Raw genomic sequence first — 22416 nt, forward strand, 5'->3', positions numbered from 1 at the left:
TACCTGGGCACACTTGGGAGGCTTAGCCTGCACTGACCCTGTAGGCTCTCTGGAAGAGGCAGTGTTGCTATTCCTGTGTTGGGAGGAAAGAGTGCGCAGGCCCAGGACTTTCAGTGACAGAAGAGAGGCCTAACCCAGCTCATTCTTCAGGTGTCTCTGCTTGCACCCCTTCCCCGTCATGTCCTGGGTTGACACCATTCTCACCAGCCCCAAGCTGGGTACCGAGTGTGCATGCTAGCACAGTTTCCAAGATGCTCCAGGACCAACTGGCTCTAAACCACCAGGGTGACAAGAAAGCGCACCAGTGACTGGAACTGCACCGTGCCTGAGCGGGTCTCACCTCCCTAGAGCACTGCTTCTCCTCCCCACTCCCCCGCCCCCCCCCCCCCCGCGCCCCAACTCATGTCTGCTCCCGGGCCACTCCAGCCTCCTTGGTTTAGCTTCAACTTGGTGTCTGTTCACGTGGATGTCACACAGACTTGACCATTGTCTCCTGTTGGCCTCATTGAACTGGGAGCATCTGAGGACAAGGATGGCATTCCCCCCGCCCCCTCAGTGCACAGGATTCTCAGTGCCTGAGAATGAAGCTGAACTTTGTAGACTAGTCCTTGTAACTCGGACTAGTGGTTAATGAAGCCTGTCTCCTCCAGCCAGGATGTTTATGTGTGGCCGTGACAGGACTCAGGGGCCTGGAGACTACTTGCAGACCTTGGTCTCCGTAGTAAACCCAGAGCATATGCATTCATCTCTCACTAGGAGACAGACATCTCCCTTTGACTGTGTAGGTCCCAGCTTTACAGAGTCCCAAGTCCCACCTGTCCTTCTGCACCTCCTACCATACCAACCTGTCAACTCTGGGTTTAGAACAGCCACGGAAATACAGTTCCGGATGTGCCTACAAGGGCATTTTCAGAAAATAAAGGTTTAACTGAAAAGACCCATTCTGTATAAGGTGACTAATCATGGATGGGGTCGGGGGTGGTGCACTGGGTAGGGAGGAAGCAAGCAGAGCAGCCCCAGTCATCCCTGTCTGCGTAATGACTAGATGCCGTGTGACAGCTGCCTTGCCCCCTCCACCCACTGTGCCTTCCTGGGCATCATGGCCTGTACCCTCAAACTATGAACTAAAACATAGCTGTCTGCCTTCAAGTCTCTTGTTAGCTAATTCTTAAGAGCAGTGAGCAAAGGCGCATGTGTGCCTCCCGTCCACCCCAGTGCCTCCCGAGCTTTGCCAAGGCGATGGTAGGTGGGACTCCAGTTGCCCACCTGCCTGCATGGCCCCCTCTCCAAGCTGTTCTGGAGATCAGGAGCAGCCTGCGCAGTTGTGTACTACGCCAGCTCGGAAAGGCTTCTGCCATTTGTGAAGAAAGCCTTTGATTTTAGACCCGATGTCAAGCAGCCGGGCAGGGAGGAGTGACTCCTATGTGACAAGCTTTCTGTTTCTGTTTCTCATTTGAGGCCACCATTTTCCAACTGGGTAAATGAGAAGGACTGTGGCTGTCCCCCGTAGGAGGGAAGGTTCTTCACTTACCCACCCTCCTACCCCCCAACCTCCCGGTGGCCGTGGCTTCCTGAGGTCTGGTTAGAGGCGAAGTGCGGTCACTGTCACCCTAGTTACAGTGACTGAGGGGATCCAGCCTGCCTGAACAGCATCCACCTTGAATCGTCCCCTCAATTGACTGTGTATTTGATTATGTTGTGATCTCTGCTGTGGTGACATTAGTTGTGGTAACAGGGATTGTAGAGGAGCCGTGGCATCATTGCCTGGCATGTTCTACACACTTAACCATCCCATCAACAGCTCTGTCCCCTCCATGAGGGGTCACTCAAAGGCTCCGTTTCAGAAGACTCTGTCACTCAGGTCCAGTTCCTCACCGCCTCATCTTCCACCATCCTTTCCCAGGTCAACCTCTGCCCCGCCTGTCACTGGGACCCCCATCCAGAGTGGAGACGAGATAACATCAGGAGAGTCCGTTTCCTCTCTGTCCTGTTCTAGACTCCAGGCATCTTACAGCATTAGAAAGATCTTCCTAACAGTCTGGACACTCCACACTTTAATATTACAGGTTTTATTTGAGTCTGTTCGATCTTTCCCAATACGTGAAGCAGAGAAACAGTCAGAGACCACACACTCAGGTCAGCCACGACATTCTCAGGGCCAGGTCCCACAAACTCGGCGGTTCTCAACCTTCCTAATGCTGTGACCCTTCGGTACAGTTCCTCACGTTGTGGTGACCCCAGCCATAAAATTATTTTTGTTGTTACTTGATAATTGTAATTTTGCTACTGTTACAAGTTGCAAAGTATAAATGTCAGGATATCTGATGTGTGAACTCTGATAGGGTCTCCACCCCCCAGAGGGGTCATGACCTCCGGGGTGAGAGCCACAGAAGTAATTGCTAAGTCAAAGTGTGTTCATTCTGCCCACTGGCCACATATAAGCCAAGATTGTGCTTCCAGTTTTTCCTCAGAAGACTGCATCGCCCCTCCATCCACTTCTCGCAGACAGAGCAGCACAGAGGGAATTCTGCACGAGGGGTAAAACCAGCCTCACAGTGCAGTAGTAACAGAAGGCAGACTAGCAGGAAGGAGCCAGACGGGAGGACTGCAGCTCCCTGGCACGCATGCCCCTGCTCGAGGGGATGGCTCCAGCATTACTAGAGATTCCAGTTTGTCAAGACAGCTGGAAACTGACTTTTAATGGGGAAATTTTCCAATTCTTAGATGGTATCATAAATTAAAAACAAACAAAAGAAACCATGGGGCCAAACAAAACGTGGCAGTCAATTAATGACCATACTGCATTATCACAGGGGGATAGGGCCATCATTGGGTAGAGGTCTGTAAGCTGCTGCCAGGGCACAGGGAGAGAGGGCTGTGGGCAAATTGGTTTATTTTAAAATTTAATTTTCTTTTTCCTTTTCTTTTCTCTCTTTTCTTCTTCTTCTTCTTCCTCTTTTTTTTTTTTTTTTTTTTTTTTGAGACAGGGTTTCTCTGTGTAGCCCTGGCTGTCCTGGAACTCACTCTGTAGACCAGGTTAGCCTGGAACTCAGAAGTCTGCCTGCCTTTGCCTCCCAAGTGCTGGAATTAAAGGTGTGTGCCACCACTGCCCGGCTAAAATTTAATTTTTAATAGATATTGGACTGCGTGTGCATGTGTGCCTGAGTGAGTGAGAGTGCCCAAGTGAGTGTGAATCTGTGCACAGGCGTATCTCCTCTTCCTCTCCCCTCCCATCTCTTTTGAGACAGGGTCTCTCCCTAAGCCTGAAGCTTGCGCTTTCTTGGCTGGGCTGGAAACTGACAAACCTAACCTCAGTGTTCTCCGCCTCCACTGTCTTCAGAGCTGGGGTTAAAAGGCTGACAAGATGGCCAGATTGTTGTGTGCACACTGGGATTTGAACTCTTGGCCCTTATGATTACATCAGCACCTCTCTGTGTAGCCCAGGTTGGCCTTGAATTCATGAGTCAGCCTCCTAAGTGCTGGCACAGTAAACATGCCCCACCCGGCCTGGCCATACATTGACTTAAAATAAAGTGTCTCGTGGGGCTGGGGGGAGGCTCAGTGTGGGTCAGTTTGCTTCAGAATTTGTCATTCACCTGAGACTTACTTACACATGGCAAGAAACAAGACAAGGTCCTTTGATTCTGCATATCATTTTAGTGTTTATAGTCTTGAGTCGCCCTGGTTCCACCTGGTCTTCAGCGGGTTGCCCTGCTTTGTGCTGTCTGAAGAATTCCCCTCTTTTCCTCAATTCTGGATTCCCAGGCCAGGAAATCCAGTTGATATTTTTGCTGTTGTTTGTCTCACTGTAATTCAGGCTAGTCTCAAACTTGGAATCCTCCTGCTTCAGCCTCTTAGGTGCTAGGATTAGGGGCATATATTATCACACCTAATCTAATTAGTTCTGCCTGGCTCCAGTACACTGGGATTCAGCCAACTGTGTCTACGGGAAATGGAGCCCAGAATACGTGACTGCTTCTTCCAGCCCACAGGTGGGCTCTTGAGGTGGAATGGGGGGGGGGTGCAGTTCCTCCATAGATCTGTGGGTGCCCCCCACCCCCTGCTCCAGGGCTAAACAGTTTCTCTGCTTCTGTATTTCAAGTGCCTCTAAGTGGGATCAGCCTGCAGGGTCGTCTTCTGGCTCCATTGCTAGCCTCTAGTATAGAAATCGGTGGGGTCTTTTCTAAAGCTCCCCTTACGTTTCCCAAGTGCTCAATAGTGGTGCATTATCCCAGGTATTTTATTCCAGGACTTGGATTCTTCTCAGTCATTTCTAGCAGGGTCTGGCTCATGTCACAGAAAGGCCCTGTATGTAAGTGGAACACATCTTTGCCAGGCCGGGGCACTGCTACACAGGTAGGAAAGAAAACCTATCATCATGTTAAAAACAGATCAAAACATCAAAAGCATAAAGGCGCTCAGGCATATGGAAAGGGCGTTTTCTTCAAATGGTCCCTGTTGGGCTCTAGAGAGGAGGTCATGGTGACACAAGGTTCTGGTCCAGGGGTCAGCAAACCACATCCTTCTCCTCAAGGTTGGCCCACTGCCTGGCTTTAGAGTTTTCATTTTGTTTTTGAAAGTCAGCTATACCCGCTTGTCTTAGGATCTAAACTGTTTGTTTCTCCACAGTGTCAGAGTTCAGTAGTTACAGCAGAGGCCCATAAAAGAAAGAGCTCTGTCCTTATCCTTTGTGGAAGTTTGCAAACCTTGTTGTAGTTTGTTTATCCAAACTCCTTTCCAGACTGAGAGCCACAGTTAGAATTTTGTCAAGTTCTTGGAAAAAGGAAAATTGATACTTCAGAAAACATTCCTGGAAGAATGCTGGGTAATTCAAAATAGGAGACACACTGAGCCATCGCTTCCGCTTCAGGTACTCTGAGAATTGCTGCTCGGTGGTATTTTTAGCTAGGGCATGCTGAGTAAGAATGCGTACAGTATGATTTCTGAATATGTCTTTCCCAGGTGAATACTTCCTGGCCAAATGGCTTGAGGGAGGTTGAACCCGTTGGTGTACATGTTTATGTCTGCTAAGCAAACCTTACTCTTAAGTCTTAATTTTACTACATTTATTCTTATAAAATAATATAAACAGACCATTAAAATCGTAAAATGCATGACAGCACAGGGATGGGAAATTTAAGTTGTCCTCAGTTAGGACTCCTTCATGATGTACACACAGCTAATAAACATCGGTGCTTCGAATTCATGGGTCTTTTTGCAAAATCAGATTCCATTCCTACTGTTTTGAAGTATGTTTTTTAGTTAATGTGCACTAACTTTGATATTATTTTTATATAGATTTGCGTTGTTTGCATACTGGTTTGTGTATATGCTCTCATCTTACTCAGTTCCTTACTGCTGACCACGTTGGATGTTGCCAAGTGTTTGTCATGAAGAAATAACATTATGTTCTTCTGTGTTTATGTCCTTGGGATAAGTTTCGGGTTTAGAACTGCTGTCTTAGGGCCGGAGAGATAGGTCAGCAGTTAAGAGCACTGATGGCTCTTCCAGAAGACCTGGGTTCAATTCCCCTAGCACCTACATATGGTATGGGGTGCTAGCATAACTACCTATTAACTCCAGTTCCAGGGGATCTAATGCCCTCTTCTGGTTGTGGTGGGCATTGCATACATGTAGTGCACAGACATACATGCAGGCAGAACAACTCCCACACATAAAAATAAAGAAATATTAGAAGAAAAAAACTTGGCTTGCTGCCATAATAAGCATAATAACATAATCAGGCTGGAGAGATGGCTCAGTTGATAAAGTGTCAGATTCTCAGAGCCCACATAAAAAGCTGGCATGGTGATGTATATGGTCCTGTAAGCCCTGGGAGAGAAAGACATGAAGATCCTTGAAGCTCATTGCTCGGCCAACATAGCCTCATCAGGGAGATTCGGATTCAGTGAGAGACCATGTCTGATGAAGTCGGGGTGGAGATCAATTGAGGAAAGGCACCCAGCATCAACCTCGGGGCTCCGTACACGTGAGCACATTCTCCCGCCCCCTTCCCCCATAATGCATGCATAATACCTCCGCTGCCTGTGCACACATGCATACACACACACACCCTGGGAATGTGGCTCATTGGTACAGTTTGTGCTTAGCATGAATGAGGCTCTGGGTTTAATCTATAGCCCTGGGGAGACAAAAAGTCTTGAGTACTTTTAAAGTCTTTAGTAGTCATTTGCCAAACTGTCTATTGGGAACAGTGTGCCGACTCCTGCTCTCACCAGGAGGGATGAAGGTACCTGGTTTTTATAGTAAACAAGAGGTTATTTTGTATCTTGGGTTTAGGTGGCATGAACCTGGCGCTCTGTGGTGTTTGGAGGCACAGGCTGCATGACTGTCACTCTGGCTTCTCTCACACAGGCTCCCCCACCGAAACCACCTCGAAGGCAGGGAGGCTGGGCGGATGACTCCATGAAGATGGCGAAGTGAGTACTCAGCTCCTGGGGGGAAGGGGAAGTCGGGGTGGGTGCGGTGGTGTGCAGGCGTACCTGTGACGGGTGGCGTGCCTGCCATGGGTGGTGTGCCTGCGTCGTCCTTTTTGTAACCTTAATAAGGCAAGTCACACCCGCTTAACATGTATAACTTGACAGTATAACTGCTGTTAGATAGACACAGAGTCCTACATCTGTCACCCAGTCACCTTTAGAATGTTCTCTCATCCCATCAGGATGCCCAGTACCTCATAACAGCCCCTCTCCCTGTCACCCCTACTCCCCGGCCATGGGCAGCAGCCAGTTTGCACCTCTGATTTGCTCTTTCTGAAGTTCGTGTCCATGGGACCCTGATTTCTTCCATCCCTTATGACTCTCCCCTTGCTTGGCCTACCATTTTCAAAGTTCAGGCCTGCTTTGTTCATTTGTTCAGTGTGCCCGAACTGCCTGGTGGTGGCTGTGGCTGAACTCTGTGTAATGTCTGCTTTGGACACAGACCACTCATTTGTGAAGGAGGAGACAGGCATCCCCTCACTGCCTACTTGGCATCTCTTGTTTACCACAAGCCAGCTCTGGGAACTGGTGGGAATATTGGTCCAGGATAACTCTGTACTGTCTCATCTTCCCGTCTTCTCTGGAAGGAATAGCCACTGTCACAGGCCGAGGCATCCGTGTTTGTGTGGGGCTGTGGATGCTGCGTCCGCTCTCACCCAGTTGGATAAGGCTGGGCAAGGTGTTCAGGGTCCTTAAGCCTCTGGTTGGAAGCATCTGTCCAGATGCCTCTGACAGGATGGCACAGGGGCCGAAGCAGTATGATCAGCAGTGTTCTGGAATCACACCCCTACCCCCTGCTTTTCCACAGCTTAGGCCAGTGACCTTCTGTTTCAAATCCTCACTATGCTGCGTTGCTGTGATTACAACACAGTTGATTAAGCTATTTGGCTTCTGCATCCTTGTCTCTGCTGCAGGGTTAAAAATGGCTCTTACTTCAAGGGCCTGATGTGAGGATCTAATGGGTTCACAGAAGAAAAAGGAAGTACCTAGGAGGCCTAGGCAGACCTAGGCCTAGGCTGCTGCTGGTGTGATGACTGGCTCTCATGTCCTCGTCTCTTCAGGTAGCTTTGATCACAGGGGTTCTGGCAGATGGTGAGGTGTACTGGCTGGTTTTGTGTGTCAACTTGACCCAAGCTGGAGTTATCACAGAGATGGGAGCTTCAGTTGAGGAAATGCCTCCACGAGATCCAGCTGTAAGGCATTTTCTCAACTAGTGATCAAGGCAAGAGGGTCCCTTGTGGGTGGTACCATTCTTGGGCTGGTAGTCTTGAGTTCTGTAAGAAAGAAGGCTGAGCAAGCCAGGGGAAGCAAGCCAGTAAGTAACATCCCTCCATGGCCTCTGCATCAGCTCCTGCTTCCTGCCCTGCTTGAGTTCCAGTCCTGACATCCTTTGGTGATGAACAGCAGTATGGAAGTGTAAGCTGAATAAACCCTTTCCTCCCCAACTTGCTTTTTGGTCATGATGTTTGTGCAGGAATAGAAACCCTGACTAAGACATGAGGTTTATGCTTCTACTCAAGGGACTGTTAGAGAGTCCTTCTAGGTTAAAGACCTTGTTTTTGAGACAGTGTTGGCCAAGGCTGACTTCCAGCTCAATATGCAGCTTTTCTGATCCTCCTGCCTCCACCTCCAAAGTAGAGATTGCAGGTGCGTCCTACCCCAACTGGCTTGCACAGTGGTAGGGATCAAACCCAGGGCTTTGCACACTGCTAGACAAGTACTGCACCAACTGTGCTATGTCCCTAGTGTGACAAGTGATTTTAAGTCTAGAACAGAGCTGGGATTCTCAGGCCATCCAGGATAAGGTCCATGTCTCTGGACCTTTTACAAATGGTTGTCTTGAGCCAGGGAGGACAGTTCCTGACGTCTTTCTACCACTGATTTGCACAGGGGTGGCCACATGGTATTTGGTCATCACTTAAAGCCTCAGGCGTCTGATTTAGACGCACCTGGGTGTGAATTCGGATTGCAGCACTGACTATGAGGGCAGTGTACACTTAAGGATGTTATATAGCCCATAAAGTAGTGGCTTTCTTGGACTGTGGCTGTAGCCCAGTGGAAGAGAGCTTGCCTAGCATGCAGGAGGCTCCAGGTTCTATCCCAACACTAGAAAAGAATAAAAACTCAGCAGCAGGGCATGTTTCTTTTCCTCTGCATCCAGTCCTCCTGTCCCTCTCTCCTTCTCTCCCCCTCTCTGTATTTTTTTCTAACCACTTCAAAGTAAGTTGTAGGTGTTACAACATTTATCCCTAAAGACTAAAGCTCCCGTCTTCCAGCATAGTCACAGAATCTTGATCACTGGATCACTGCATAGTTACCTAATAGTATCTAGTATGCACTTTACATTTAATGCCTCTATTTGTCCTTAGAATGTCATTCTAGCTCTGGAATCCAGTCAGAGTCTACGTGTTATACTAGTTAGTTCTGTCTCCTCCCTCCCTCCCTCCCTCCCTTCTCCCTTTCTGTTTTGTTTGTTTGTTTGTTTGTTTGTTTGAAACAGGGTCTTTACAGCTCAGGCTAGCCCCAAACTCATATCCATCCTCCTGCCTCGGCATCTAAGGTGCTGCAATTGCAGGCATAGGGTGCCAGGCCCAGCTTCTACCGTTCTTGAACTAAAACAGCTTCCACTGCTGCAGAGTACAGGGATTGTCCCAGGGGTCCACCCCGCTTGTCTTAGAGAGGGTCTTTCTTTAGGTCTCTTCCATTTGTCACGATTAGATTCAAGTTGAAGGCCTGAGGCCCAGGCGATTCTGTGTTCTTCCTCCCACGTCTAACAGGAAGGCCTAGGACTGAGGATAGCCCTGTGTTTAGGCATCGAGTGTGAATGCTCAGCCCTTTGGGGACCTAGGGCGCTTCCCCTCAGCAAGTTCTGTTCCTATTTAAGGGTGAGTGGTGATTGCCTTTTCCTGGGGGCCCTGTGCTGAGTCTGTCCTCCACAACCTTTGTCCTAGCAGCTTTAGTGTCTACTAGTGTTTTTGTGTGAACCAGGATGTTCTAGTGAGTGCCGCCACACAAGGTGTGTTTTTTGCCCTGGGAGAGCTAGGTTGAAGATATCAGGCATCTCTAGTCAAAAACTCAGCAAGGCAGATGGCACAGGTAGTGTTAGCCGTGTGACATCAGAGTGGACGGAGGTCAAGCTGCCACCTGGATTCCAACAGGTGGCAGCTTGTGGGAATGTTTGGGATTAAGATTTGGCGTTGGGAGGCTGGTTAGATCAGAGACTTCGCACTGGTAAGTGGCATGCTTATTTGCGATGCTTTGGGGATTACAGTAGCTGCACCGTGCCGTCTGAGACAGTCTGGCTGCTGTAAGGAATTACCAGGTCCCGGGAGCTCAGACAGTGCGTATTCCCACCAGGCTTTCCAGGGACATTTTTCTGGTGTCGAAGGTCAGATGCAAGCATGACAAAGTTCTTGGTGACAGGCTTTTTCTGGTTGGGTCCACAAGTGAGAATCTGTGCACAGGGAGAGATCCGGTTTCTCTTCTTCTCCCCTACCATGACAGCTCCATCCTTGTGACTTCAGCCCAGCCTAGTACCACCTGCAAACACTGTCACCTTAGGGATCAGGGTTTCAGCAGAGGAATTCACGGCTGGAGAAGAAACAACTCCTAACTGTGCCTTGTACGTCCAGTAATTTCCATTCGTCGAAGGAGGGCACATCAGGGTTACAGGCAGCTACATGTCTCCAGGGGGAAGAAGACGGCTGTTATGGTTCTGGCTAATGAGCTTGTGGCCAGCACACATGAGATCCCGTGATATCTTTGTTTAGTGTGTGAAACATTCGAGACAAAGCAGAGCGTGTGTGGGCCTTGGCCCTGGGAGATACCTTGTTCTAGAACTCCGAGGCCCAGGACACGATTGACTTGAGGAATGGTCCGGGATGGGACATTACTACCTGTCCCTTCTCCTGGCTTGAAAGCAGTAGCTGTGCCAAAGCCACCATCTTAGAGTCAGCTGCCTGAAGTTGTCTGGGAACTGGGATTCTTAAAGAGTGGGTGGGTCCCTGGCATGGCAATGTTCCTAGAGGTGAACACAGGGGACCCAGAACCGGGAAGGAGAAGAAAGGCCTTCTGACTAAGTTTTGTCTCAAAGTGTCTGTTTTTGGGTTTGTCCCTGCATTGATCTGCAAGGGAATGAGGCGAGTAACGGCCCCTCGGGGACTTTGAGGACTTTGCTCTCAATGTCAGCCGTCATTTTCAATCACCCTCTCCCTCCCAGCCATTAATTTTGGCCCAGGATCATGGGGACTTGTCCATCTATCACTCCTAATTGACACTAAATGATCTGTCAGTTTATTGATGAACGGCAGGAGTGGAATTGTCACAATATATTTTACTTTCCAACAACTCCTCCTGACAATTTTACCTTGTCCATCTCGCTCCGTTCACATAAATCTCCATTGGCCGCTCGCTCCTGCTCATGGGCTGCTCCGGTGCCAGCCACTTCCACACCGGCCGCACGTGTCAAGGACATCAAGATGGCGGGAGAACTGTGTGCTGGTCCCGAGGTTACCCCCTTCCCTCCTCCTCCTCCTTTCTCTCTCTCTTTTAATGGCATAGATGTTCCAAGAATACTAAAGGGCTTCTTTCCTCTCCCTCTGTGTCATTGCCATATTGGAGTCTCTACTTTCTTGTTAGCAGCGAGTAGTTAATTCTTATTAGGTTACAGAAGTGTGAAAGGCAAAAACTCACCGGGCTGGAGGGCTCAGCAGTCTGTAAGCACAGCTGCAGGCATAGGCTCCATCCTCGTAATCCAGCCGTGTTACAGCCTGCCCAGCCCCACCGCAGCCTGTTCATTAGGAAGGTGTCAGGTGTAGGTTTGCTGGGGCTTCCCTGCAAGTGCTGTGTGTGGTTCCACGGATGCAGGCTTGCTATGATCTTCTGCCCTTGGGCCTGCGCCAGGCCTCGCGCTGCCAACACCCGAGGCTGGTCATGCCTGTGAGATGTCTTATCCATCCATCCCAGCTTGCCACTCAAGACGGTTCATTTCAGTGCTCCCTGATGTGAAAGATGGGAAATTGCTGGTTTAGACATAGATACGGATAAACAGCTCATCTGATGAAGACATGCGTAGGGATATGGGAATCTCGTGGCACGCAGAGCAGCCTGACAGCTGCTGAATCCCTCCCTCCTGCAGGACATCATTTTGTTAATTGATAAGGACTGTTTTTGTTTATTAGCCACCACGCTGTTTTGTGCCCATCAAGATTAATAATAATTCCTTAATGTTATCTGATATCCAGATCATAGTCAGTTAATTTCACCGTTGCAAAGATGTCTTGGTAGAGTTAGTCTGTAAAAAGGGAAAAAAATCAAGGCCCACACTTCATTTAGCTCTTACATCTTTTGCTTCTCATTTGTGCTATACCCCTTCCCTTTCCCCGTGCCTTTTGATTTTTTTTTTGCTAGGTGGAGAGCAGAAGGTAAGAAACTTAGCCTATAGAGAGTCCTGTATTCTGGATTTGGACCATTTCTTCAGAGTTGTGATGTTTAAGTTGTTTCTTGATCTCTCCATGGCCTTCCTTGTTCCAAAGGAGAGTTAGAGCTGGATCTAGCTGGTGATTCAAACTACCTGCACTGTAGTGGTTGGAGTACTTCATTGCATGAAGCCCAGGTGTGAGGAGGCCCAGGTGTGAGGAGGCCCAGGTATGAGGAGGCCCAGGTGTGAGGAGGCCCAGGTGTGAGGAGGCCCAGGTGTGAGGAGGCCTGGATGTGGGAAGTACAGGTGTGGGAAGGTACAGCTATAAGGAGGACACTGGTATCCACCTGTTCCACTTCAATCTGTGGTCAACAGTTAGTCATGTGTGGCCCTCCACCCCACCATCCAGTCAGATGCCTAATGTATGTTGCTTACAAAAGTGGTTTCAATAAAGGTTATCATATAGTAGATTTTATTTTGATTTTTTTCACTTCTTACTGAAAATTCTTCTCTGAAGACTTTCTTGTCAATGATTGGATTGTCCAAACCTGGATCCCTGTTGATAACCTTTTGTTTGTAAAACTTCCAACCTATGGAAAGGTATGAATGGTCCAGTGAGCACCCCATCCCTTCACCTGAAGGAGCGCCATAAATGTGTGTGCCTATCTGTGAGTGTGCATACCTGAGAGTGTGTATACCTGTGAGTGTGGATACCTATGAGTGTGAGTACCTGTGAGTGTACCTGTGAGCGTATGTACCTGAGAGTGTGTATACCTGTGAGTGTGAGTACCTGTGAGTGTGTGTACCTGTGAGAGTGTGTATCTGTGAGTGTGTACCTGTGAGTGTACCTGTGAGTGTATGTACCTGTGAATGTATGTACCTGTGAGTGTGCATACCTGAGAGTGTGTATACCTGTGAGTGTGAATACCTATGAGAGTGAATACCTGTGAGTGTGTGTACCTGTGTGAATACCTATGAGTGTGAATACCTGTGAGCGTGTGTACCTGTGAAAGTGTGTGCCTGTGACTGTGTGCACCTGTGAGTATGTGCACCTGTGAGTGTGAGTTCCTGTGAGAGTATGTATCTGTGAGTGTACCTGTGAGCATACCTGTGAGCATATGTACCTGGGAGCGTATGTACCTGGGAGTGTATGTACCTGGGAGTGTGCATACCTGAGAGTATGTATACCTGTGAGTGTGAGTACCTATGAGTGTGTGTATCTGTGAGCATGAGTACCTGTGAATGTGTGTATCTGTGAGAGTGTGTACCTGTGAGCATGTATACCTGTGAGTGTGTGCACCTGCGAGTGTGTATACCTGTGGTTGTGTTTACCTGTAAGTCTGTGTTCCTGTGAGCCTGTATAGCTGTGATGTGTGGCTCCTTCCTAGTTGTCCAGGTTGCTCATGTCCTTATTGTTCACTGAGCACCTTGGGGCTGCTGCTGTTCCTCTGCATTGCTAATAACTAGAACATAGTTACTAAAGATTGTTGTCCATTCTCTGTACTTCCTGGTCTATAATGCTCAACACACAGATGCACAGTATATAGATGATCTGTGAGTGAATTCTGGATATTGTTTTTTTGCTCCATGATTAAGAGGGGGCCATGTGCCCCTTTGTCCAGAGAAGAAAAGCCCTTAACATTTGACTTTCAGATTTTCATTGATGAACACAATTTTGTTTGTTTGGATTTCAAGAAAAACAAAATAAACTTGGAATATGTCTTGAGAATTGATTTTGTACATGTTAGTTTTACCTAAAAAGAAACCAAAACTGCATGGTACAGGGGAGTCCTGGGCACCAAGAGGGAACAGTTACTTGAGTCTTAGCAGGTTAGTCATCTATGAGGTGATGACGGTCCAAGATTGATGCATGCACACTCACACACTCACACACACACACACACACACACACCCCAACCAATTAGCTGACACCAGGACTCAAGGCTCATCTGTATGGCTTTCAGGGATGCTCATGTGAAGTCCTGTTTACACATCTGTCTTAACAGTCATGTGCTCTCTCTGTGTCTTTCAGTCTCTGTCTCTCTGTTTCTCTGTCTCTGACTGTCTCTGTCTCTGTCTTTCTTTCTCTTTCCCTCTCCCTCTGTATGTGTGTTTTCCCTACAGTAAACTTCTGAGAAACCCTAAGCTCAGAAAAGATAAACTTTAAGCGCACATTCTGTAAGACCCTCTATTGTGTGTCACTCTTTCTGGGAAGACAGGAACAAACATCTACTTACCCAAGGTAGGGGACCGATGACACATCAAAGTATGAACACCACCAAAATCCAACCAGTAAACCTGTGAATTATATTGGGATTTCTTGCAAATGACTGAGTGTGAGGGGTGACTTACAGGAGCAAGAACTCCTCAAAGACAGCTAAATCACCAGAGCCCACTCCAGTGTGGGTGACAGATCACAAAAGCTAGAAACTGGAACACACTGTACACAACCTTCTGGTAGATCGGCAAGTTGGAGTGTCTCTTCCAGATAGCTTGACTGGTCTGAGCTTCTACTAGGTGGCTCAGCTAGTTGTCCAGATAGCTCTGCCTTTCTTGAGTGTCTCCTAGCAATTCTTATTGCTTTTATATGCTTGGAGATGGATGGATGGGTGAATCTGGTCAGTTTCAGGAACTTCCTGAAAGTGTTGTTTCCAGCCTGAATTTAAAGAGCTTTCCGAACAATGGAATCTCAGAACATCTAGGGCTTTAGGAGCTTCACAGTAGTCTAGAAAGTTTTGTCCCTTCTGGAAGTTGCCTCAGTTTCCTTAACAAAACACCCTCCAAGAGTAAGTTCTCTTTTCCTCTAAAAGTATCTTCAGAGCCTGGGCTAAAAGATGGGAGAATGCCAGGGCCTAGCAAACACAGAAGTGGATGCTCACAGTCAGCTAATGGATGGATCACAGGGCTCCCAATGGAGGAGCTAGAGAAATTACCCAAGGAGCTAAAGGGATCTGCAACCCTATAGGTGGGACAACATTATGAACTAACCAGTACCCCAGAGCTCTTGACTCTAGCTGCATATGTATCAAAAGATGGCCTAGTCGGCCATCACTGGAAAGAGAGGCCCATTGGACACGCAAACTTTATATGCCCCAGTACAGGGGAACGCCATGGCCAAAAAGGGGGAGTGGGTGGGTAGGGGAGTGGGGGTGGGTGGGTATGGGGGACTTTTGGTATAGCATTGGAAATGTAAATGAGCTAAATACCTAATAAAAAATGGAAAAAAAGGAAAAAAAAAGATGTTAAAGCTTGTGATTTTTAGAGATGAAAAAATAAAAATCTTTGAAAAAAAAAAAAAAAAAGATGGGAGAAAACAATGTAGAGAGGCTTTTGTTAAATACATTTAGAAAACTCACAGTCAGGCCAGGCAGCTGACTCAGGCCTATCACTTCAACTACTTGGGGTGCTGAGCCAGGGAGATTGCAAGGCCAGCCTGGGCAGCTCAATGAGATCTTGTCTCAAAACGGAAAAAAGAAGCCAAAGGAGGCTGGGGACACAGCTCAGTGGTACAGCAGTCGCTTGCATGGCCCCACAGGCAATCTCCGTTCTGCAAAATTGAGCATGAGTAAGCAGGCCCCACAATTAACCCTAATTAATTTGAATGTACCTGCATCGTTTATTGCTGTATATCTGATATATTCAATAGGACCCAAAGATAAGCTAAATAACACCCAGCCTGTGTGCATTGAACTAAGAAGCGAAAAGCCAGGATCCTCTCGGAAGTAGGGCAGGTGGGCTGATGTGTCAGGCCTTTCTGCCCTAACCTCCAGCATTCCTAGTCTGCTGGTTGAATTAGTTTGTTTGGAAGCTGATAGGGGAAGGGGTGAGAATGCTGGGCTCATCATGGCAGAAGTGGATGCAGATGATGGAAGAAGCTGAGTGCTCCCCTCCCCACTCAGCTCTGCAGCAGCATTGCAGGGAGAACCTTCCCAAGTCTCTTCCTGGTGTTGGGGAAGGCAAGCACTGGAGATGGGCCCTCAGTCCAGCACAGACAGCAGCCCAGGCCTTCTGGGCTTACTTGTTGCGTTTCTGTGGAGGAAAGCCTGAGCTTAATACCGAAGTATAGGCCCTGGAGAGATGGCTCAGTGGTTAAGAGCACTGGCTGCTCTTCGAGAGGACCCAGGTTTAATTCCCAGCACCCACATGGCAGCTCACAACGTTCTGTAACTCTAGTTCCAAGGATCCAACACTCTTAGACAGACAGACATATAAAACACTAATGCATATAAAATAAAAAAAATAGTTAAAAAAAGTATAAGCAGGCTGAGGATTCCAAAAAGAGGGGAGAAGGCAGACATGTGGAGGCTTTGCAAGTTTGCTTCATGCCTTTTTGTTTTTTCCTGAGACAGGATTTCTCTCTGTAGCCCAGGAACTCAATATATAAGCCAGGCTGGCCTCTATCTCCAGTGTGGTGAGATTACGTGTGTGTGTGTGATGCGTGTGATGTGTGTGTGTGTGTGTGTGTGTGTGTGTGTGTGTGTGTGTGAGATAGAACTCTAGGTGATTTTTACTTAAATAAGAAACAACATAGTATAGAATTTTAAAAAATGCAAAAAGGTGGAATAAAGAATGAAAGTCCTCATTCCTGCCTCCCACCCTAGAAGCAACCACAGCTTACCATGTGTGCATTTGTGTGCATGCGTGCACTCACGTACTTACACATACATACAGATACTAGTTAATGTATTTCCCCTTCCTACCCTGACACAAGAGGCAGCAGCACTCATCTGGACTCATTTCCTGTTTGGATCTCAGAGCGCTGTGTCTCACCAGTCTTTCCAAATCTCAGTGTAAGGTGGAAAGGAAAGAGGCCAAGAAAGCAGCTATCATGTGATCCCTGGAACGTTTCATAGTAGCTTCTAGATGCACTCAGGGATGGGCTAGAGAACAGGTACACCATGAACCTCACTCTGTCTTGTAATTTGGGGGGCACCTTCACACACTTCCACTTGGGACAGAACCAGGGATGCTGTGCAGAGTCTGAACCAGCTTGGGACCCTGTGTAGTGTCACAAAGCCAGGCCACTGGTGCAGCGCATGGGCGTGATGTAACTGCGCTGCCGCCACTAAGTGCTTCCCAGTTCACAGGTGCATCAAGGAGAGGAAAACTGAGTGCCTGAACTAAGCTTGTTGTCAGGGAGAGGATACCTGGAGCCCCATGGTGCAGCTTTCTAAGGCCCTTGGTCCACAGGTCCTTGCCCCAGTGGCTGTGTGTTAGCCTGGTAGACCCAGGGGTTTGTGCTAGCCCTCTCGCCTCCTTAGCCTGCTACAAGTCTTTTTCTTGTGGTAACCTTTTCTCAGCTAAGTTAGCCTTGACTTCGTTGTAATTTAAAGTCCAGCTGTGCTTCTTGAATGAATTCTTCCATGTCCTTTGAAGACTTTGACCTTTAGCCCTTCATGGTGTCTAGTTTTGCAAAAGTGAAGCTCTCTAGGCACTACATCTGGTCATTTCTTGGATCTGGGGCTTGGGTTGTAGAGCTGGAGGCATGGCCCTGGAGATCAGAGACGAAGTGAACAGCCCTTGGTAGTAGCCCTTGAACAACCACAGCAAAAAGCCGAATCTCCTGTGGAACATTCCTTGTTTCTCTGGACTTTCCCCTCTCTAGAAAGTTCAAAGCCGTGTCTTTTTATCTGTCCAATTCTGCTGTTGCCAGGAGCCACTTGGGGTCCGTGTGAACCCCTGCACTGCTGGAGAGCTCACAGACAACCACCACCTTGGGTTCCACATTTTAAAAATAAAGCCATCTCCCTGGTGTAAAACTGCAAAGAAGACATAAATAAAATAAACTTACCCCAGCTACTGCCTCTCCACTCCTGGTTGTCTCTCTAGAGGTGAATTCCCAGGATCCGGATTGTCTGCCAGTGTCCTGGAATACTTGAGGAGATGCACAGATGCCCCTGACCAGTGACAGTGTGGCAGGTGACTTCTGAGTTTGTTTGTTTGTTTATTTGGTACCATGAATGCAGCATGTGTGAGAGGAAGCTACACTTTGAGTCTCAGGTTTGGATCTTTCTCTGGGTTAGCGATAGTGTGGAGCTCATGCTGGGTGACAGCCGGAGTGCAGATCCAGGTCCGCTACACGATTGCAGTGGAGCACCCGAGATGCTGCAGTATGCTGTGCTAAGCTCTGCACTTCTGTCAGGTTGGGGTGTCCTCTGCATTTTAACACCTTTACTGAGAAATTGAGGACTGTCTTATAAAATGTGTGTATACTTGAGTATATATATATATATATATATATATATATACACACACACACAAACACATGTCATATATATATCATATATATACACATTTGTCATATATGTCATATATCTCATATATATATATATATACACACACATACATACCACATATAAAAATTTAGATAAGAATTTTAAGCATACTGTGTTCTGCACCTTGCCTTTTTATTATTATATTTTCTCTCTCTTTATTTTTAGATGTATTTATTATTATATGTAACTACATGGTAGCTGTCTTCAGACTGCACCAGAAGAGGGTGTCAGATCTTGTTACGGGTGGTTGTGAGCCACCATGTGGTTGCTAGGATTTGAACTCAAGACCTTTGGAAGAGCAGTCAGTGCTCTTACCCGCTGAGCCATCTCACCTGCCCCCTATATTTTCTCTTAATAGTAATTTCATCTTGAAGGTCTTTAGGGCTTTTTCCTTTTTCTTTCTCTTCTTTTTTTTTGGGGGTGGGGTGGGGGGGGTTGGCCACTGTAGATATCACATTCATTCTCTGGGCTTCACTACCTTCCAGTTTTTTGCCATGTGGCACCTGGTATGGTGCCCTTGCCTCTGGTAGAGCTCATCAGACATTCTCAGGACTCTATTGATACATGTCTTCTGTGTCTACGCTTGTGTGTGATTGGAACAGCAAGGCCAGCAGGCATAGCCGTAGCCTGTCCTCTTATTAGAGCTGTGCTCCGGCCAGCCCCTTGCCCTGTGGAGGAAGGTGAGCAGGAAGGATGCAGTCTGCACTGAAGCATGAGCCAAGGCCCTACTAGACCTGCCATTAACAGGCTTAATTAGGCCAGTCATTAAGTTCAATTAGGCATTGGAAGCGACTGTCCCTTCCAACCCTGTAGTGCCCTCCAAGAGCTGGATCTGCTCCCAGACAGCCAGTTTGGGCGCTAGGCAGTTAGACCCTGGGGCTCTACAGCCCCTAACTCTGTTTCTGAGGCTGTGACTCCTGTGCTAAGCCCAGGGTACAGTAGCCCAGAGTGAGGTACTGAGAATGCGTGCTAACACGGCCAGGCATCTGTTTGCTGAGCCTGCTGACTGAGCACCAGCCCTCTGTGAGCCCCTCCCTTGCCTGTGTCCGTAATGGGAGCCAGCATCCGCCTAGGCTCTTTGTCCCTTCCTTTCCTCACCATGTGGTCTTGGTCACATCATGTGCACTCTTTGGCCTACGGTTCCCTGAGGAATTGGACTAGATGATCACGGTTCAGAGAAATGGCTCAGTTGATAAAGCTTGCCTGTAGGTATGAGGACTTAAGTTTCAATCCCCAATACCCATGTAAAAAAGCAGAGTACCATGGAGCACACCTGTATTTCCAGTGGCCAAGCTGGAGGCAGGAGCATCTCTGGGCTTGCTGGCTCGTCAGTGTAGCCTAATGGATGAGCTCTGTGTTCCATGAATGCGCTGCACACATATATATGCACATGTGCCCAAACACTAAACATGCACTTGCATGGGAGCACACATGCAGGAACATGCACATGAACACATACACATGCGCACAGGAACCAGACGACCTCAGGGTTTCCCTTCTCAGCTGTAGCATGTGTTAACTCTGGGAAATAAATCCCATGAAGCCACATTAGTAGGAAGCAGGTCCCTAGGTGGGTCCTGTGGAGACTCCGACGGGTGGCATTGACTCTGAGTCTGCAGATAGCACCCTTGGCCCTGCTTCTTAAGTTTCATTAAAATCAAGTCTCAGGCTGTAGCTGAGGCTCAGGAGTAGAACACTTGCTTAACATGTGTGAAGCCCTGGGTTTAGGGTTTAGTCCCAATACAACCCACCAATACACACACGCACGCACGCACGCACTCACGTACGCACACACTCGATCTCTACGGCCTCTGTGCCTCTGAATGCCCAAGTGAGCACCTAGCACATTTCCTAGCTGCCTGCTCAGACCAGGTCATTATTGACCATGCATTACTGCTTTGAAGTGAATCAGTTGATGAAAGTGAGGCAGGATTGGGCCTTCTGGGCTCAGGCCAGGTGTGGGGAGGCCTGAGTTCACCGCAGTGACTGTTTAGCATGAGCTATGGTGGGAGCTAGAACCCAGGGTAGCCCAGGGCTGAAAAAAGAGCCTGGCGTTGCAGGCATGATTTCAAGGAATGGGAACCAATACTCAACACCTCACTGCTGACGTCAGGGTGTGTGTGTGTGTCAGTGTCTGCAGGTATATCTGTGTGTGTGTGTCAGTGTCTGCAGGTGTATCTGTGTATGTGTGTGTCAGTGTCTGCAGGTGTATCTGTGTGTGTGTGTGTCAGTGTCTGCAGGTGTATCTGTGTGTGTGTGTGTGTGTGTGTGTCAGTGTCTGTGGGTATATCTGTGTGTGTGAGTGTCAGTGTCTGTGGGTATATCTGTGTGTGTGTGTGTCAGTGTCTGCAGGTGTATCTGTGTGTGTGTGTGTCAGTGTCTGCAGGTGTATCTGTGTGTGTGTGTATCAGTGCCTGTGTGTCTGCATATGTGTATGTGTTCTTAATGCACCATACTATTCTCTAGTGGGCACCAGCCAGTGTCCTGCAGTTTAGCTTAGTTCTGATACTATATATTTGGAGTGAGCATCAAATCCCACAGGATGAGGGCTCAGCCCCACAGGGTTGTCCACCCTCCACCCCCTACATCTACACCCTGTGCCAGCTGCTGGTCTCAGTTACATCTTGACTAAGCAGCTATATAAGTCTTGGGTTCTCACTGCTTCTTCTTGGGGTTCAAATTCTCTCCTCTCTCCTAAGGTAGCTCACAGAACTGAGCCAAACACTTCATTTGCTAGTGCCAATTTGTTGCAAAGCATATTTTTTTTAAAAAAATTATAAGCTAGGTGTGGTAGCACATGCCTTCATCAGTCTCGGCACTCAGGAAGTTTAAGGCCAGCCTGGTCTACATAGTGAATTCCAGGCCAACCAGAGCTATACAGTGAACCCTTGTCTCAAGAAAATTTGTATACCTTTTCCTTACTCTGTGTGTGTGTGTGTGTGTGTGTGTGTGTGTGTGTGTGTGTGTACACATACCATGGCACAGCTGTAGAGGTGTAGATGTCAAAGGATAACTCTGAAGAGTTAATTTTCTCCTTCCACCACGTACATCCTGTGGCTTGGTGGTAAGTGCTATCTCACTGGCCCACCAAGCGTATTTGAAAGGATTCAAGTAAGCAGCCAAATGAAGGACTAGAGAGAGTAAGGGCAGGACTTCTCTCTTGATGAAGTTGGGGTGAGCTACCTGTCCATCACTGACCTGTCAGCTCTCGGCCCTGCTTCTTTTGGGTCTCTATGGAGGCTTTATTACATAGGCATGGCCATCATCGACGACCCTTCCCCTGCACTTTTCTCCTCTCCCAGACTCTGAAGTCAGGCATAAGGAGGTTGGGGGACAGACATCCAAACTTCCAACCCTTCGGTCACACAGGCTGAAGGCAGCTCCTTCAGCCACCAGTGCTCCTTCCTGGGTCTCTCTTAGTCTCTTATTTTCAGTCATCCCATTAATATACAAACAAAACAAACCCCAGAAATCCTCCACGCCTCAGAGGCTTCGGAGCCATGTGCTAGGAAACCGATATATGCGTGTCTCATGGTGGCCCCAGATACCGTGCTCTGAAAGGCTGTCTCTGCCCTTCCTTTTAGCGGTGTCTTCTCTTTAGGTGAAAACAGAGTTGTAAATGGAGTATGATCGTCTTTGTCTTCTGAGTTTGAGACTGTCTCCAGCAGATGTTGGCCACGTCTCTCATCTGGATCTTGAGACTCCGAGCTCCCCCATACACTTTTCCAATCTGGATTTCTGGATTTCTCTTTAGAGATAGTGGGCAGAGTTATAACCGATTATGGTTGTCTCCATACTGTATATACCTTCTGGGCCACGAGCAGTTCCCACCCGCCATGGCATGAGCTGTGTACTTGGAGTTGTTGTCACTACAAGCAATAAAACCCCATCCTCAGGGCAGACACAGAAAGGTGTTTGTCTCAAAAGTGAGAGGTCCAGGGCCTGCAGCCGCATTGCACTGCCCCACTGTCTGTAGTGTGTGGTTGTGTTGTGTAAGGAAGGTTTTCTCTTTCAGATCTGCTTGCTCAGATATGGGGTGACCCCCCCCCCCACAGAGTGAGAGCTACACAATGGAAAACATTTTACCTTTTTTTTTTTTTTAAGATTTTTTTTCTTTTCGGGAGATAAACTTTTTTTTAACGATGTATTTATTTTATGCATACCTGTACACTGTAGCTGTCCTCAGACACACCAGAAGGGGGCATTGGATAGCATTACAGAT

The 22416-nt window shown here is 47.9% G+C and overlaps 1 protein-coding gene across 2 annotated transcripts in view; it reads left to right on the forward strand.

Annotated features, from left to right (window-relative positions):
• Ift43 (intraflagellar transport 43) overlaps positions 1-22416 on the forward strand; it is a 79899-nt gene that overhangs the window by 22675 nt on the left and 34808 nt on the right. For both annotated transcript variants that reach the window (NM_001199843.1, NM_029601.3), the window contains exon 3: positions 6376-6440. In NM_001199843.1, the coding sequence (NP_001186772.1) occupies positions 6376-6440 (65 nt within the window). The remainder of the gene's footprint in view (positions 1-6375; positions 6441-22416) is intronic.

Source organism: Mus musculus, chromosome 12 (assembly GCF_000001635.26).
Source record: "Mus musculus strain C57BL/6J chromosome 12, GRCm38.p6 C57BL/6J".
In the NCBI taxonomy this organism is placed as follows: Eukaryota; Metazoa; Chordata; class Mammalia; order Rodentia; family Muridae; genus Mus; species Mus musculus.